We start from the raw sequence: 17,574 nt of genomic DNA on the forward strand, positions 1-17,574 counted from the left end.
ATATATTGTATAGCTTTTTCCTTAAAAGTGTTACCAATGCCATAAACAGAATATGAATAAGGAGGGGAATAGCATTTTTCTCCCTCATTACAATATTAAGAGATAGAGATTGCAATGATGATATGTACAATCAGAAAATGAATTGCTATAAATGATATATATTTTTGCTAGTTTATGAATAGCCCTCTACACAATTTGGTCCATATGTTTGTTTTTAATAAACAAAATTAGATTTTACTTTCATCCATTTTTCAAGATGGAAATGCTACTGACAAGGCTGATATTTATCGTGTTAACTTAAGAATGTGATGCTGAGCCAATTTCATGGAACAGTGAAGTCCTTCTGGAAAGGAACTCCCATTGTACGTAATACAGGGTAAGGGTTCCAGGATTTAGACCCTATAACAATGAAGAAGTGACAATTATTTCCATATAAAACTGATATGTGGCTTCCAAGGGAACCAGGAGGAGGCAAGAAGAGCAAGGTGAGTTGCCTCAATGATTATTGCCCAGTGGCACTCATGTTTACTTTGATGAAGTGCTTTGAAAGATTGGTCATAGTTAGAACCAATTTCTGCTTAAGCAAGGATCTGGACCTGCTGCAATTTGCCTATTGCCACAATATTTCTGCAGTGGATGCAATCTCACTGGCTTTCCACTCAGCCATGGATCACCTGTATAATAGTAATACTTATGTCAGACTGCTGTCTATTGACTACAGCTCAGCATTTAATGCAATTAAAGCCTCAGTTCTAATCAACAACCTCCAAATCTGGACCTCTGTACCTCCCTGAGCAACTGGATCCTTGACTTCCTGACTGGAGACCACAGTCTGTGCAGATGACAATAATCCTCCTCGCTGACAATCAATATCGGCGCATCTCAAGGATGCATGCTTTGCCCATTTATCTACACTCTCTACACCCATGAATGTGTGGATAGGCACAGCTCAAATGCTACCTGTAAATTTGCCGACGATGCAACTACTGGTGGCAGAATTTCAGATGGTGACAGAAGCATGATAGATCAGCAGGTTGAGTGATGTTACAGCAACAACCTTGCACTCAAATCAGTAAGACCAAGGAATGATAGTGGACTTCAGGAAGAGTAATACTGTGGTAATATCCTAATGGTTGAAATTGGGAGAGTGGAAGTACATTGCAATTACTCACTATATCTATTTGTCTAGGGCAGCTACCCTCCTTTGATTTCAGAGCTCTTTTCTTTAAATCTTAGCTTTAATTCATGATGCTGTTTTATACTTAGTCATTGTATTTTATAAGATGGACATTTGCAATAGTTGAATGTTGCAGCCACTGTTTCTTTTAATTTTAGAGTTGTTTGTTTTTAATTCAATTGTAACTTAGATGTCATTCTAAATAACTCAGACCTTATTTTAAATTTAGTCATTGTGTTTTAGTAATTGAATTGCCAGTAGGCTGTTTTGCACTGAATGGTGTAACACTTCAATCTCGTTACCCACAGCAATGACAACAAAGCTCTAACTAAAGATCTGCTATACTGCAGCCTTTCCAAAACAGACAAGAGAACTCAACTCACCTGTTTGTTTTTATCTTGCAAGTCTGCTTGCAGTTGTTGCTTTGCACTTTCCAGCTCTGTCATTTTGTTAACAGAAGTTTGGTGTTTTTGTTTATAAAGATCCAATTTGGTTTCAAGTGATTTGCACTTTTCATTGACTGTAGCAATTTGATTTTCAGAGTCAAGCTGCTGTTGTCTAAACTGAGCCATTTCTAGTTCTTGTTTGTGCACAATGTCTTTGAACTGGGATATCTGAAAGAAGATCCACTTGTGTATGTCAATTTGTTCAAAAGTGATAGAGAAATAGACATATTACAACTGGATAGCTCAGACTAGAAATGAACCTAAAACATTATATTAGCTCTCAGAAATATGACTAGATGTTAATTGATTATCTTTCAATCTTATTTTGGAACTGCTATCCCTAATGTTACCATTATGTCTATTTGCTGCTATTTCCCATTTGCACCTATTAGAAAATTGGTCTAACCTCCCTGGTTGCAAAGTACCTTACTTCTCTTGTCATTTTTCTGATGCAATTTGCACATGAGTACATAATCAATACACATTGCTCTCTGTGTCACCCTCTTGTAGCTGGTGGGAACTTCTGGCTGCAGCACTGAGAGAGCGAAGGTGTTGGTTGAAGTTGGTTGGCACAGGTTTTCAAAGCTCTACCAGATACATCATCAGGGCCTGACACCTTGCGAGGTTTCACCCTCTTGAAAGATGTTCTGACATCGGCCTCTGAGACTGAGATCACAGGGTCACTGGATGCTGCAGGGATTCACAGGTGTAGCTTTATTTTCCCTTTCAAAGCATGTATAAAAGGCATTGAGCTCACCTGGAGTGAAGCATCACAGCCACTCATGATGTTGGGCTTCTTTTTGTAGGAAGTACTTGCCTGCAAATTCTGCCCAAGCTGACTTGTGTCTGATTCAGTCTTTAATCTCAATCAGAATAGTTTTCTTACCCTTAAAATAACCTTCTGTTGTTTGCACCTGGACTTCTTGTATAGTTCTGGATCACCGGTCTTGAATGCAACTAGCCCTCGGCAGACAACGACACTTCTGGATTATCCTCTGCTTTTGGTCTGGGCATGTCTGGTATGTTCTTGAAAGCAGACATTCATCCACACAAGTTTTGATGAAGTCAGTGACAGCTGTGGTGTATTCATTCATACTTGAAAATCCATCCCTGAATATTGTCCAGTCAACCGACTCAAAGCCCTGACTAAGTGCTCCCCCACTTTCTTTAACCATACCTTCTTGATCCTCTCCACTGGTGCTGCAGTCTTTAGGCTCTGCCTATGTGCTGGGAGTAGAGGTACAGCTAGGTGATCGGACTTTTGAAAGTATGAGAGTGGGATGGTGGTGTAATAGTGGTCAAGTGTGTTGGCTCCTCTGGTTCTACAGATGACATATTGGCAGAATTAGTTGAGTGATTTCTTCAAGCTGGCCTGGTTGAAACCTCCCACAGTGATAGGGAAGGCATCAGGGTTCACAGTTTCATGTCCGCTGATAGGAAGCTAAAGCTCTTCCAGTGCCTGCCTGATGCTGGCCTGTGGTGGAATGTACACCACTACCAGGATGATGGGGGAGAACTCGTTAGGCAGATTAAATGTATGACATTTGACCACTAGATATTCCAAGTCAGGTGAGCAGGACTGATCATGCTGAGTTTATCATAAAACATATTCCACCTCTTCTGCCTTTGAAAGACTGAGCTGTCTTCTCTTTACAGAGAATGGTGATATCATTGGCTGCAGCGCTCCATCCAAAATTGCAGGTGTGAGCCATATTTCCATAAAGCAGAGTACACAGCAGTCCTTGATGTCCCTCTTGTACAGCAATTTTACTCTGAGGTCTTCAGTTTTACTTCTCAGAGGCTACACACTCACCAGCAGGATGGTTGGCAGTGGAAGTCTAAGGCCTCTGTATTTCAATCATACCTGTAGACCGGTGCACGTCTCTACTTTCGTTTTCTTAAAGGGGAACTGCACTCATGATCTGAATCTGCTGTCTTACGTTCATTGATTTTGAGTATCGATAAAGTTTAAAATATTTTAAAATAATATTGTTTATTTAAGTAGGCGTGGCTGTGACTGTGAATTTCAGCTGTAATAGTTTTAAATGGGAATATTTGATAATTCCTATTAGAGTTGCATGCAAAGAGTCACCTGTTAATGGTGCCATCCTACTAGATCTTACCTTAATCATGCCTTTCAGCTATCCAACATGCAGCAAATCAAAGGATCAAATTGGTATCCCTACATGAATAATGCTACATCGATCATTGTTGTGCTGCAATCTTCTCCACATACATCACTGATAAAGATGACAGCGTCTCTATTATCTGTCTCTGAGCAAGATGCTGTGATCAATGCTCATCCTATCATGATGTCTAACTGTGCAGAGGCTTGGGTCTATTTGACACATGTCAGCTCATTGGATTAGACCACTGAACCACTGCACGAAGGGGGAATGTAGCATCTCCAATCCCACTGCAGACCATTATTTTACCCCTCCTCTCCCACCATCCTTTCAGTTATCCTTTTCATTCCACTGAATTGATCTGGTAAATTTTAAGATTTTAGCCAGTTAACCTTTGTCTGTAATATGGCACCTGAATGAATTATGTAAAATGCAATGCATGCTTTTTCTTTGTGTTTGTGTCAATAGATGTGCCAAAGAACAAGCATGGGTACACTTAGTCATCTCAAGAACCAGCATAAGAAGACTTAGCTAGATACCAAACTCACAATGCCCTGTATTTTTTTTTTAGCAAGAAGACATCAGAACTTAGAAGTTATAGGTAACATAAGTGTATACAAGAACCACCACGAGTAGAAATATAATCATTACAACATGACATAAAACAGGTTTTTAAAAAAAAAAATTAAAAAAATACTGTATTTAACATTTGTCGTGAGAGTTTATTTTCTGATTCCAAGAACTATCAGCTGAGGAACTGCAAAGGGTGTAGAGAGTTACTTTTTTGATGTTATAAGAATTATAGTTTCTTTGAGAAATAACTTAAGTGTTAGATATCTAGTTTTTAAATGGAACTTCACCATTCAATGTTTGATTAAAAAAAATTGGCCATTATTTATTTATCATTATTTGATCAAGGCTTGGGCGAGAGTGTCTGATGTTGAAAGACCTGAAACACCTGATGGCCCCACGTTAGATCACTGATGTGTCCCATCGCATCCTAGAATGAATCTCAGCATCATAATAGAGCATTACTTAATGACTGGCATTTTCAGTTCTGTATCCATGTAACAGTGGGCATCTTAAACCACACACCTCCCCACCCCCATGACAGCCTGATCATTATCTGTGCAGCCTGCAGCTGATGTTCACAAGCTATAAATTGGGGCTTCAGCTGGTTTGACTTTCAGTTTTTCCCTTAAAATAAAATTAAAAAAATGATGCCAAAATGGTAAACAGACTATTTTTGTCCATAGTACCATTTATTTCTGCCTCACATATTCACCAAAAGATTTTATTATGGGAAGTTGGTGAAATATTATCATGCTGGAAAAAATGATACAACTAAAATATATGAGAACATTAATCTTTCATTAAAGGCACATGGCTACTGTAACAATATACTAAAACAATTCTTACTTCATGGAGCATCTCTTGGTGTTGCTCCTCTGCATTTTGTAAATCAGAATTTAGCCTGTCAACTGTGGACTTGTACTGTTGCAGTTTAGTCATCTTGTCCTGTAATTCCTTTGAAGATGAGTTAAGTTCTTTCCGGAGTTGAGCAGATTCATGAGTAAAATGATCCACACCACACTCGTGGGTATGCTTGAGAACTTCCAATTCCTTCTGAAGCTGATAAATGGATCTCTCTTGATTCTGGTTCTAAGGGTGGAATGGGAAATTTGAATTGCATTTTAATTAAAAGCTCGGACTATATTTTCTTGACCAGATATGTAACCACAGTATGTAGGAAGATTTTTCAAATATTGGTGCAATAGTGTTTGATGGCTCTTGGTCTAAGAGTACTTCAGATAATACCACCAAATATTTTTCTTAGTGGTAAGCATATTGAGGAGCATCACAAATGAAATGCATGCAATAAATGTTTCTAACACACAAAGTGATTCAGAACTTTTGGCAACCTTGGCTTAAATGATAAATTGATGACTCACTACAAACAATTGAGAATATGATCTAGGGTGAAGCTCTGAGCTATACTGAAGCAGCACTGTATTGTCACAGATGCTGCAATATAGAGCATATTAAAAGGAAGCACTTAATATTGTCACAAGTGAATACAAATTATCCCTTGATAGTATATGAAGATTTTTTTCCCTTCTGTTCCATTTAGGAGCATGAGCAGGAATTCAGATTTGGACAGATGGGTGGTTATACAGGTATAAACACATAGATGCACATAACTTATTTTTTTCATGTAAGATTGGGGTCTGCATCCATGCATGATTCTCTCTCCCATGTCCCTGACTAATATTAATATTTCAATGAATTCAGAAAAAAACCCATCAAACAGAAATTGCTGGAAACAGTCCACAAGTCAGGCATCATCTGTGGAGAGAAAAGCAGTTGGTACTTCAGGTTCATATCCTTTCATTGGAACTGGGAAATCAACTACGTCGCAAACATGTGGCTCATTAATGTTGGAATTATGCTGTGAAGAAGCAAAGATGAAGAGCAAAAGGGCCTATAACAGGATGGAGACTACTCAGTACTCAGACGTGAAGAAATTTATTCTCTCAGAGGTAATGAATTCCCTACTAAGTGAGTTGTGAAGACTTAGTTGCTGGATACATTCAAGACAGCAGCCAGCAGTAGATCTTTGTAACCACTCCAAAGAAATGTTTGGCCTTTGGATCATTGCTCCCCAGATGGATCAAGGTGTAGTTCTTAGAGGAGTTTTGAGATAAGTTTGTCTGACAGAACCTTCTCCTCCGAAAAGGAAGTCAAAACCTTTGCAGCTTTCTTCTGTTCCTGATCTTGATGGAGACTCATTGGACCCTAGGCTAAACAGCTAAATGCCTTCACCTTCAATATCTTCAGAATAGTCCAAAATCAATGCCATTCCAAATTTCTACCCCTGCACCAGCTTTCTTCCCAATAAACCTGCAACTGATTGGTTATGCATTTGACCAGCATTGACCAAGACTTCTACTTCTGATTAGACCTGACATCTTATGTGTAAACCACATTATGTGTTAAAAGGCAGATAGGAGAATCAATTCATCAACAGAGCATTGTACAAGAATTTCAGGTTATCCTATCATTGCATGAATTTTGTGCTCATCTGTTAGATGCACAGAACTTTATGTTACAATTGAATAGTAACATAAAGCATATACTCTGACAACTGAATTTTAGTGCATTATTTTCTGAGTACATGAACAATTACAATATAAAAGGATTTAGTTAAAATTTCCCATGAAATACCTTGTAAATTTTACTCAATTAAAACGTATAATGTAATGAAGAGGCAATGTAAGAATAACTGCACGTAAAATCTATCTGCCTAAATGTGGCGGGCTATATTTAGTATATTATTTAGTGTATTGTGCTTTTTCATAATTGACATTTGAATACTGGAAGAAGTTTGCTACTTTTTTTTACCATATACATCCCTTTCAGCTAATATTAGAAACATGAATTATCTTTAACTTTCCACAGGTGATTGTTACTATTTTGAATTACACACATGTACATATTTTATTTTATACAGAGAACCAATTAATTAATGAAGTTATGAACAACAATCTCAATATATATTTTAGATGGAATTTGGAATTCATGATCTTTGCAGATATTAAATATTTAAATAAATGACATCTTCCAAACCCTCATGCTAGGAGTTTAATTATGAATATCTGATTTTTAGTTTTGATTGTAGTAAAAGATGACAGCATTTTAAATGAATTCTCCTTTAATAACAAAGCTATAATGAATAGAGATGTAAACCACATATCGTGTTCCTTATCTTTTGATAATTAGTTAGTATCTGACAACACCTTCAGCAATGTATTAATTGTTCCCATGGCAGAACAATTTTAATTAAAGGAATTAGAGGATTCTACAATAAATGTAAATTTTCTATGCTGTGCAAAACATCATAGCAGTGCCCCCAGCACTGTTGAAACAGTGCTTTAAAATTTTCTTGAAAGTATCCTCAAAATAGTATCAGTAACGAGATGACTATGGAATACACTCATCACCTAAGAGGCATAAGTGCCTGAGACAGTAAGGAATTTCTTTTTTTTCTATAGCAATGGGATGTAGAATATCAAGGCTGTTGACAACAGATAGCTCAGAAGATGGAGATGAGTTAATAACTCCTTAACCGACTACTGAACACCAGCTCTTTGTTATATTGGAGTCTGAGAAATCTATTAGTACCTGTCACTTCTGTATCCTTATACTGGAAATATCTGAAATGACCACCAAGAACTTTACGTTAGCCACTTGAGATGAATGACACCAAAAAGTGGTAAACTTCGAGTTGTGGCACTGTGTCTGAACAATTAAATGAAAATGTGCATAAGACAGCACTTTGAAATACCTTCAATAGTATTGTGCCTTTCAGGCTTGCTACTTTAGGCTTTACATTACTTCTTTGCTTTCATTTTTATTTGATCATCAAGGTGGACTGTATACCAAGAGAATTTTTATAAATCAAACAAAGGAAGAGAGACATAAGAAATCAAACAATCTGGCTACATCAGACAGTTATCAAGGTGTCACTCAAAAGCACATTTTTAAATCTGACATCAAGATCAGATTTAAGGCCGCTGCAAATATTGCTACTAGTACATAAAGTAAGGCTGTGCTTCATCCTATAGGGTCACAGGAATAATAAGGTTAACATCCACCGCTTAGAATGCTAAATACTGTTCAGAAAATCCTCAAACACTGAAGAAAATTCAAGACTGCATTATCTTTGGATGATTTCATATAACCGCTCTCAAAACCCAATCTTTCTTTTATTAACCATATTAATTTAGACTTCTGTGTTGATCTCCATTTTTCAGCTTGCTTCTTCTTTGGACACATATTTTATTAAAGGTATAACATCAGAGGCAAATAATTGCTGATAATATGCATTTTCAAAGCATTCCAAATGATTATGACTCTGATAATAAGTACAAGGTTAATCACTTCCTTAAAACCTGCTGTCCCCATTTCCTCCTTTAAACACACCTTAAAACCTCCCTCTTCAATATCCTAATATTTACTGCTATACTTTCTTTGAAAAATGCTCCTTTGAATATTTAGCCACACCAAGAGTACAGTATAAATACAATTTAAAGTCATGAAGAATGTATCTTTTTCTCCACACAAACGTTTGAAGCCAGAGGAGTTGAGTTGAAAGTCACAACTTTATTTTTGACATTGCTCTTCATCAACTGCTTTTCATGATCGATATTTGAGTAACTAATCTCTCTCCCATATATAGCTTTTCTCTCAGTTTAATTTTCATCTGGTATATACATCCTGTCACAATTGGTTTATCTAACCTTTGTTCATACAGAACCTCCACCAATTAACTCAAACACCCTTTATGCATTCCTCTTGAATTATTATCTGCACCTATACTGTTAATCCACATGAACTACATATCTGGCAAAATATGTCAAATGACAAATTATTTCAGAAAACATTTCTTTCATGTGAAAGCACATAAAATATTTACATATGGCTATGAGAATATATAAAATGAAAATAGTTCAAAATTAGGCTATACTTAATATTGATAATACATTTCCCTTTATCCTTGATATGTTTGATGTTATAATATGTTGAATATTATCATTAATATTTCACAAAGCACTGCAGAGAATTTTCAAAAGATGAAAGCAAGGTGGCTGGATACAATATATTTATTTTAAAAAGAATCATTGATTTTCAAGACTGATAGGCATTGTGAGCTAATTTGAACAATAAAAAATAACTAAAACAAATACTTGTAAATTTGCAAAGATAAGGAAAATTAGGGAAATACTAGACAATTAAATCCACTAAATCTAAGCTCTTGCATAGTTGTCAAACCCCAATTTCTCAAGCTAACTAATCTGAAAACACCCTTTGGCAAATTAAAATGAGCCAGAAGTATGAACATGTTCCTGTGATAGTCTGCTTTTTTGCCCCTTGATTAATTTTGAATAGAGCTCAAACAGTATTTGCATATAATTTTAGTGTGTCAGACGTTGACATGGAACCCTTTCATCAACCAACCTTGTCAAACAGGAAATTCTGAATCTCATTTAGATTCTAATATAATTTTCATGATGCAGTGTAGAAAAACCGCCTAAGATAAACCACTTCATCAATCAAAATTAATAAACACTTTTCCAGAAGGCCGCTGGTCAATCAGAATTCCAATATCTCTGGACGATTAAATATACCTGTTTTCTAAGCCAGAGGAAAGAAAGCAAATGTCCAAATAATTTGCTGGCAATGAATATATTATTGCATCACCTTCAGTGATGAACCTTAACCTTGTTGCTTTTTTTTTGAGATTGTTGGCGTACTGGTTATCATTCTGTACAGGACGGCATGCCTGATTACCTGTAAAATGGGTTACCACAATCACTTTTCAAATGAAGCAGAAAGAAATCATTAAAAATTAATGTCATGCCGGTTGCTTCAATACAAGACAAAAGTTCATGTAAATCATTTTGAAATATCACATAATTTTCACTGCATAAGAATGACAGAAATGGATACACTATTATAATTTTAATTGTCATAATTTTAAAAGATAAAAGGTCAGACTAAAGGTACTAAATAATGATATTCCTAATGAACAACACTGAAAATTAACTGTTTTGATGCTATATATCCTCTTGCCAACATCTAAATGTACAGAGAATTTAAGATACAAGCACAGTGATGAAGCCTGTACCTTTGGGATTGACCTTGTAAGTGCCTTGGTCTATTATGATATGGTGCATTTCTATACTCTTAATACCACCAACACACATCCTACATTTCAGGTTTCTGTGTATGAAAGTAGAATAAATACACTCTGGCTAATTACAGGCCTATCAGTCTACTCTCAATCATCAGCAAAATGAAGGAAGCCATCATTAAGAGTATTGACAAATGGCACTAACTCATCAGTAATCTGCTTAATGATATTCAGTCTGCATTTCATCAAGAGCACTAGATCCAGACCTCATTATGCCCTTAGTCCAAGCATGGACCAAGATTGTACAAAGATATAATGGAGTCTGTACATGATATCAAGGCAGCTTTTGACTAAGTAAAATATCAAAAGAGAAAAATCAGCAATTGCTGGCAACATTTAACACTCAGTAGGCCGGACAGTATTGAGTGAAATTATGAGGAATAATGTCATAGCACAAATAAAAATGCTTATGATTCTGAAGGTCATTCATCCCAACCCCAAAATGTGCTCAGTGTCAGGAAAATGATGGTTAAGGGCTGTTTCTTAGACTGGAGGTCTGTGTGCTTCATGGTTGATACTGGTATCTTGCTTGTATATATATATAAACTACTTAGAAGTAAATGTAAGAGGTATGGTTACTAAGTTTGCAATGATACAAAAATACGTGATGTTGTAGACAGAATAGAGGATTATTAAAAAATACAGGAGGATCTTAGTAAGCTCAGGATTGGCAATGACTTTCATTCCAGATAAATGTAAAGTATTGAATTTTGGAAAATCAAAGTCGGGATGGACTTCACATAAAAGGCAGGGTCTTCAGGAGTGTTATGAAACAGGAGAACATAGAAGTGTTAATGCATTGTTCACTGAAAAAGGCATTATGAGTAGATAGAGTGGTGAAGGAGGTATTTGGCACCCTGGCCTTTATTAGTCAGGGGAATGAGGAGTTTGGAAGTTGTATTGCAGTTATATAAGATGATGGTGAATCCGCACACAGTATAGTGTACACTTTTGGTCATCCTCTTATATTATTGGAAAAACCTTATTCAACTAGAAAGTTTAGAAAATATTTACCAGGATGATGTCTGGAACCTGGGGAGAGGTTAACCTGAGTTACAGGGAGAGGCTCTATTGTCTTTGTTCTCTGGAATGGAGGAGTGACCTGATAGAGGCATATAAAGTCATGAGGGGCTTGGACAGGGTGAAAGCACATATGCCAAATGCTCAATCAGCCCGAAAACACACCAGCAAAACATGGACCACAGGTGATGAACAGTAGATTACAGGCTCCAACAATAGCAGGACCACATTTGCAAGAAAAAGACGTAAAAGAAGGGAAGGAAGTAATTTTGTGAAGAGAGTAATGCTCTGCTGCGAGCCACCTTAATGATCACCTTCTATATTGCACTGATAAAGGAATGTGACACGAATAAGGCTGCTTGTCTAGTGTTTTAAAACCAGCTCCAATATCTTGGGTCATATTACTGATGCCACATCATATACAAACTTAACAAGAACTTGCAGACTACTGAAATTTAGAGTCATAGAGAATATACAGCCCTTCAGCCCATCCAGTCCATGCCAAAATTCTTTAAACTGCCTACTCCCATTGACCTGTACTCAAACTAGAGCTCTCCATACCCCTGCCATTCATGTACCTATCCAAACTTATCTTAAATGTTGAAATAGACGTCACATGCACAACTCGTACTAGCAGCTCATTCCACTATCTGAGTGAAGACATTCCCCTCATGTTCCCCTTAAACTTTTAATCCTTCACCCTTAACCCATGAACTCTGGTTGTAGTCCCTCCCAACCTCAGTGGAATAAGCCTGCTTGCATTTACCCTCATAATTTTGTATACCTCTATTCAATGTTTCCTTATTACTCAGGTCCTCCAGACCTGGCATCATCCTTGTAAATTTTCTCTATATTCTTTCAACCTTGTTTATATCTTTCCTATAGATAGGTGAACAAAACTAGACACAATATTCCAAACTATTAGACCTCACCAATGTCTTACATACTGTGCCTTTAAAAAGTATTCACCCCCACCCCCTTGGGAGTTTTCATGTTTTATTGTTTTACAACATTGAATCACAGTGGGTTTAGTTAGGCTTTTTTGACACTGATCAACAGAAAAAGACTCTTTTGTGTCAAAGTGAATACAAATCTCTACAAAGTGATCAAATTTAATTACAAGTATAAAACACAAAATAATTGATTACCAAGCAATAGTAAGTAAAGGCAACTGGACTTGCTGTGTTGTCTAGAAGCCATTTCAACACTCATCCAAAAGGCTTCTTCAGTTCTAACCTGTGGTGAGTCGTTTACCGGTTTATGAACTCTGTGAGTTGTTCAGCAATCACATAAGGGTTGTTAAAAGTCATAGAGGTAATGAGAGGATCATCAGTCATATCTTTGCATGAATGGAGATGTGAACTGTGTGGAGACGCCTGGGTAGAGATATTAGAACTGCATTGTAGGTAGCTGATAGATGATGTTGTACCCAGCCCTTCTGTTCAGGGATGGGTTTTCCAGTTTGACAAAATGGCTTCTTTAACTCGTCTTTCAAACCACTGTCCAAAATGTGCACATTATTATCATCAAAGAAGTGTCACTTGTCCTTTAGGCGTAGATATACAGCTGTGTCTTGACCTGAGGTGGTAGTCCTCCTATGTTGGGCCCTCTGTTTATGGAGTGGTTGTTTTGTCTCACTGATGTACAGATCTGTACAGTTCTCACTGCATTGGATACATCTACAATATTGCTCTATTTATGTTTGGGTGTAGGATCCTCGGGGTGGAGGATTTTCTGACTGTGTTTGTAGGTGTAAAAAACACAGGGATTTGGTGTTTTTTGAAAATCCTTCTGTGTTTCTCTGAAACTCCAACTACGTACGGGGTGACTATGATTTTCCGTCAGCTTTCCTTTTTACCTCTGTCTGTTGGGCTGATGTCCTTGCTGGTTTTTGTTGTTGTCTTGATGAAGGCTCAGTCAGAGTAGTGGCAAGTTTTCAAGGCTTCTCTCAAATATTTGCTCTCCTTGTCTTTAGTACTTTCTTGGCATGGTGATGCAGTGTTCTGATAACCCCCAACTTATGTTCTAATGGGTAATGAGCGTAAAACTGTACTGATCTGTGTGGGTTGGTTTCCAGGAAACTTCAATATCCAGATGTTCATTTCTACTGACTACCAACCATGGATTAGAATTGTAGAAGTCTCTTGGATGGTGGTGAAACATCTTCTAGACAACACAGCAAATACAGTTGACTAGATTTACTACTGTTGGATATATAATGACCAAGATAACTGAAAACCTTTATAGACAAAATAATTGATTGCATAATTATTCACCCCCTTTTAATATTGACAAACCAAATCATCACTTGAGCAGCCAATTGGATTTAGAAGACACATAGATAGTTAAATAGAGATCTGATTTTGGAGACCTGTGTGCAGTTATGGTGTTTCATTTGATTGTAGGAAAAATACACCTATATCTGGAAGGTCCAACTGCTGGGAGACAGTACACTGACAAAAAGTACAGCATGAAGACAAAAGAACACTCCAAGCAACTCCATGAAAAGGTTATTGAAAAGCTCAAGTCAGGAGATGGAATCAAGAAAATTTCCAAGTCCTCAGAATCAGAATCAGGTTTATTATCACAGCAAGTGTCGTGAAATTTGTTAATTTAGCAACAGCAGTTCAATGCATACTTAATATATAGAAGAAAAAATATGTACATCAATTACAGTATATGTATATTGAATAGATTAAAAATCATGCAAAAGCAGAAATAATGTATATTAAAAAGATAGTGTTGAAGAGTTCATTTAGGAATTGTATGACAGAGAAGAAGAAGCTGTTCCTGAATTGTTGTGTGTGTGCCTTCAGTCTTCTGTACCACCTTCCTGATGGTAACAGTGAGAAAAGGGCATGCCCTGGGTGCCAGAGTCCTGAAAAAGAGGATGCTGCCTTTCTGAGACACTGCTCCTTGAAGATGTCTTGGGTACTTTGTAGGCTAGTACCCAAGATAGAACCAACTAAATTTATAACTCTCTACAACTTCTTTCAGTCCTGTGCAGTAACCCCTCCATTCCAGACAGTGATGTAGCCAGTCAGAATGCTCTCCACGGTACGTCTATAGAAGTTTTTGAGTGTATTTTTGACATAGCAAATCTCTTTAAACTCCTAATGAAGTATAGTCACTGTCTTGCCTTCTTTATAATTGCATCGATATGTTGGGACTAGATTAGAACCTCAGATATCTTGACACCCAGGAACTTGCAACAGCTCACTCTCTCCACTTCTGATCCCTCTATGAGGATTGGTATGTGTTCCTTCATCTTGCCCTTCCTGACGTCCACAATCAGTTCTTCGTCTACTGATGTTGACTGCCAGGTTGTTGCTGCAACATCACTCCACTAGTTAACATATCTCACTTCTGTGGGACCACTTGTTACTAGCTGAGATTCTACCAACCAATGTTTGTATCATCAGCAAATTTATAGATGGTAAATTTAAAGAAGTCACTGAATATCCCTTGGAGTACAGTTAAGTCAATCATCAAGAAATGGAAAGAATATGGCACAGTTGTAAATCTGCCTAGAGCAGGCCATCCTCAAAAACTGATTGAGATTGCAAGAAGGGAACTAGTGATGGAGGCCATCAAGAGGCCAATAAGTCTGACAAGTACCTACAAAATTCTCAGAATTTCACTTTTGAAGGCCTCACATTTGCCAGAAACCAGACTGTCCCAATCCACACTTGCCAGATCATATCTGATACCATCAAAATTGGCCTTTCTCCAATTTAGAATCTCAACCTGTGGACCAGACCTATCTTTTGGCATATTTACTTTGAAACTAATGGCATAGTGATCACTAGATGCAAAGAGTTCCCTGACGCAAACTTCTGTCACCTGCCCTGTCTCATTCCCTATTAGCAGATCTAGCATCACACGCTCTCTCGTTGGGACTTCTATGTACTGATGAACACATTTGACAAACACATTTTGAATAGCAGAAGTCCCAATGCAGAGCTCAGTTGAACTCAACTCATAACAGAAAATTAGATGTACTCATTGTGTTGATCCACCACTTCACATCCAATTTAATTGCCTCATTTTTGTTAACAGGCACCTTCGCAACACTTTGGCAATAGTTTTTTGAAAATTATGATATACAAGATAGTCTGGGTTATCTTTATCCAATTGTCTGGTTAAAGAATACAAGCAAATTAATGAACCAGGTACTGAGAACTAGCTTCCCTAGTAACTGTAACTAACCAATCATCAACTGCATATTATTCATTGTACTTTCAACGGGTTTTCCATGACTAAAGTTAAACTCCCTGATCTGCTATTTCCACAGACACTAAAGGTTCTGCAGATATTGGGAATCTAAAGCAACACACACACAAAATGCTGGAGGAACTCAAAAGGACAGGTAGTGAGCTTCTTCCCCAGGCTGTGAGTTGGTGGCAAGCAGCGTAGCAATTTGCATAATGCTTTACAATGCCAGCGACCTGGGGCTAATTCTCAGGCTCTGTTTTTACCTGTGAAAGCGTGAGTGTTCCGGTTTCCTCCCACATTGCAAAGATGGGCGGGTTAGAAGGTTTATTGGTCATGTGGGTATAACTGGGGGGCACCAGCTCGTTGGGCTGGAATGGCCTGTTGCTGTGTTGTATCTCTAAATAAATAAATATAAAGACTGATAAATACCCCAGCACCACTGAAGTCTCATCACTAGGACTGCGAGCTGTTTACTGTTTGTGGCAATATTTTGTTTCATGTGCTGTGTAATATATGCATTGTGGGACCACTGTGGTCAGGAGGAATGTTGTTTTGTTTAGTTTCTACATATGTACAGTCAGCCGACAATGAGCTTGAACTTGAACCTGATCAATAAAAAAGAATAAATAGTTGACTTTTAGGGCTGAGACCCTACATCAGGACTGGAAAGGAAGGGGGGGGGGGAAAGCCAGAATAAGAAAGTGGGGGAGGGGAAACACATGCTTGAAGGTGATAGGTGAGGCCAGATGGGTGAGGGAGGAAGTAAGAAGCAGGGAGTTGATAAGTGGAAAAGATAAATGGCTGGAGAAGAAGGAATCTAATAGGAGAGGAGAATGGGCTGTGAGAGAAAGGGAAGAGGAGGGACACCAGGGGAGGAGATAGACAGGTGAGGAGAAGTGAAGAGGTGAGATGGGATTCAGAGTGGGGAATGGAAGGAGAGGGGGAAAGTATTACCTGAAGTTCAAGAAATCGTTGTTCATGCCATTAAGTTGGAGGAATATGAAGTGTTGCTCTTCCAACCTGAGAGTGACCTCATTGTGGCAGTAGCGGAGGCCATGGACCAGATATTTCCTATGGTGGGAGAGTTTAAGACCAGAGGACATAGCCTCAGAATAGAGGAATGTCCTTTAGAACAGAGATGAGGAAGAATTCATTTAGCTAGACAGTGGTGAGCCTGTGGAATTCATTGCTACAGGCAGCTGTGGAAGCCAAGTATTTTTGTATAGTTAAGGCAGAGGTTGATAAGATTCTTGATTGGTCAGGGCATGAAGGGATACAGGAAGAAAGCAGGAGATTGGGGCCAAGAGGAAAAATGGATTAGCCATGATGAAATGGTGGAGCAGACCTGATGGGCCAAATGGCCTATTTCTGCTCCTATGTTTTATGGTCTTATGGACATATTGGAAAGGGAATGGAGATTGGAATTAAAATGGTTGGCCACAGGGAGATCCTGCTTTTTGTGGATGAAACAAAGGTGTTCAGCAAAGTGATTTCCCAATCTACTTCAGGTCTCACCAAGGTAGAAGAGGACGCATCGGAAGCATTGGATATGGTAGACAATCCCCAATACATAATTTGCAGATTAAGTATTCTTCTGGAAGGACTGTTTGAGTACCTGAATGGAGGTGAATAGGTAGATGCAGCACTTCTTCCATTTGATGAGATAAATGAAGGAGGGAGATTAGTGGGGAAGGAATTTGGTATGTCAAAAATCGAAAACTTCTATAGATGTACTGTGGAGAGCATTCTGAAGGTTCCATCACTGTCCAGTATGGTGGGGGGGGGGGGTCTACAGCCCAGGTCCGGAAGAAGCTGCAGACTTAGTCAGCTCTATCT

At 38.0% G+C, this 17,574-nt stretch overlaps 1 protein-coding gene across 1 annotated transcript in view; it reads right to left on the bottom strand.

Annotated features, from left to right (window-relative positions):
* The window catches only part of LOC132406637 (early endosome antigen 1), a 632,764-nt gene that overhangs the window by 134,818 nt on the left and 480,372 nt on the right, over positions 1-17,574 (bottom strand). The window contains exons 25-26 of the mRNA XM_059992439.1: positions 5,169-5,411; positions 1,561-1,791 (exon numbers count right to left, since the gene is read on the bottom strand). Coding sequence (XP_059848422.1) covers positions 1,561-1,791; positions 5,169-5,411 — 474 coding nt within the window. The remainder of the gene's footprint in view (positions 1-1,560; positions 1,792-5,168; positions 5,412-17,574) is intronic.

The sequence above is a fragment of the Hypanus sabinus genome, chromosome 17 (genome assembly GCF_030144855.1).
Source record: "Hypanus sabinus isolate sHypSab1 chromosome 17, sHypSab1.hap1, whole genome shotgun sequence".
NCBI classification, from domain to species: domain Eukaryota; kingdom Metazoa; phylum Chordata; class Chondrichthyes; order Myliobatiformes; family Dasyatidae; genus Hypanus; species Hypanus sabinus.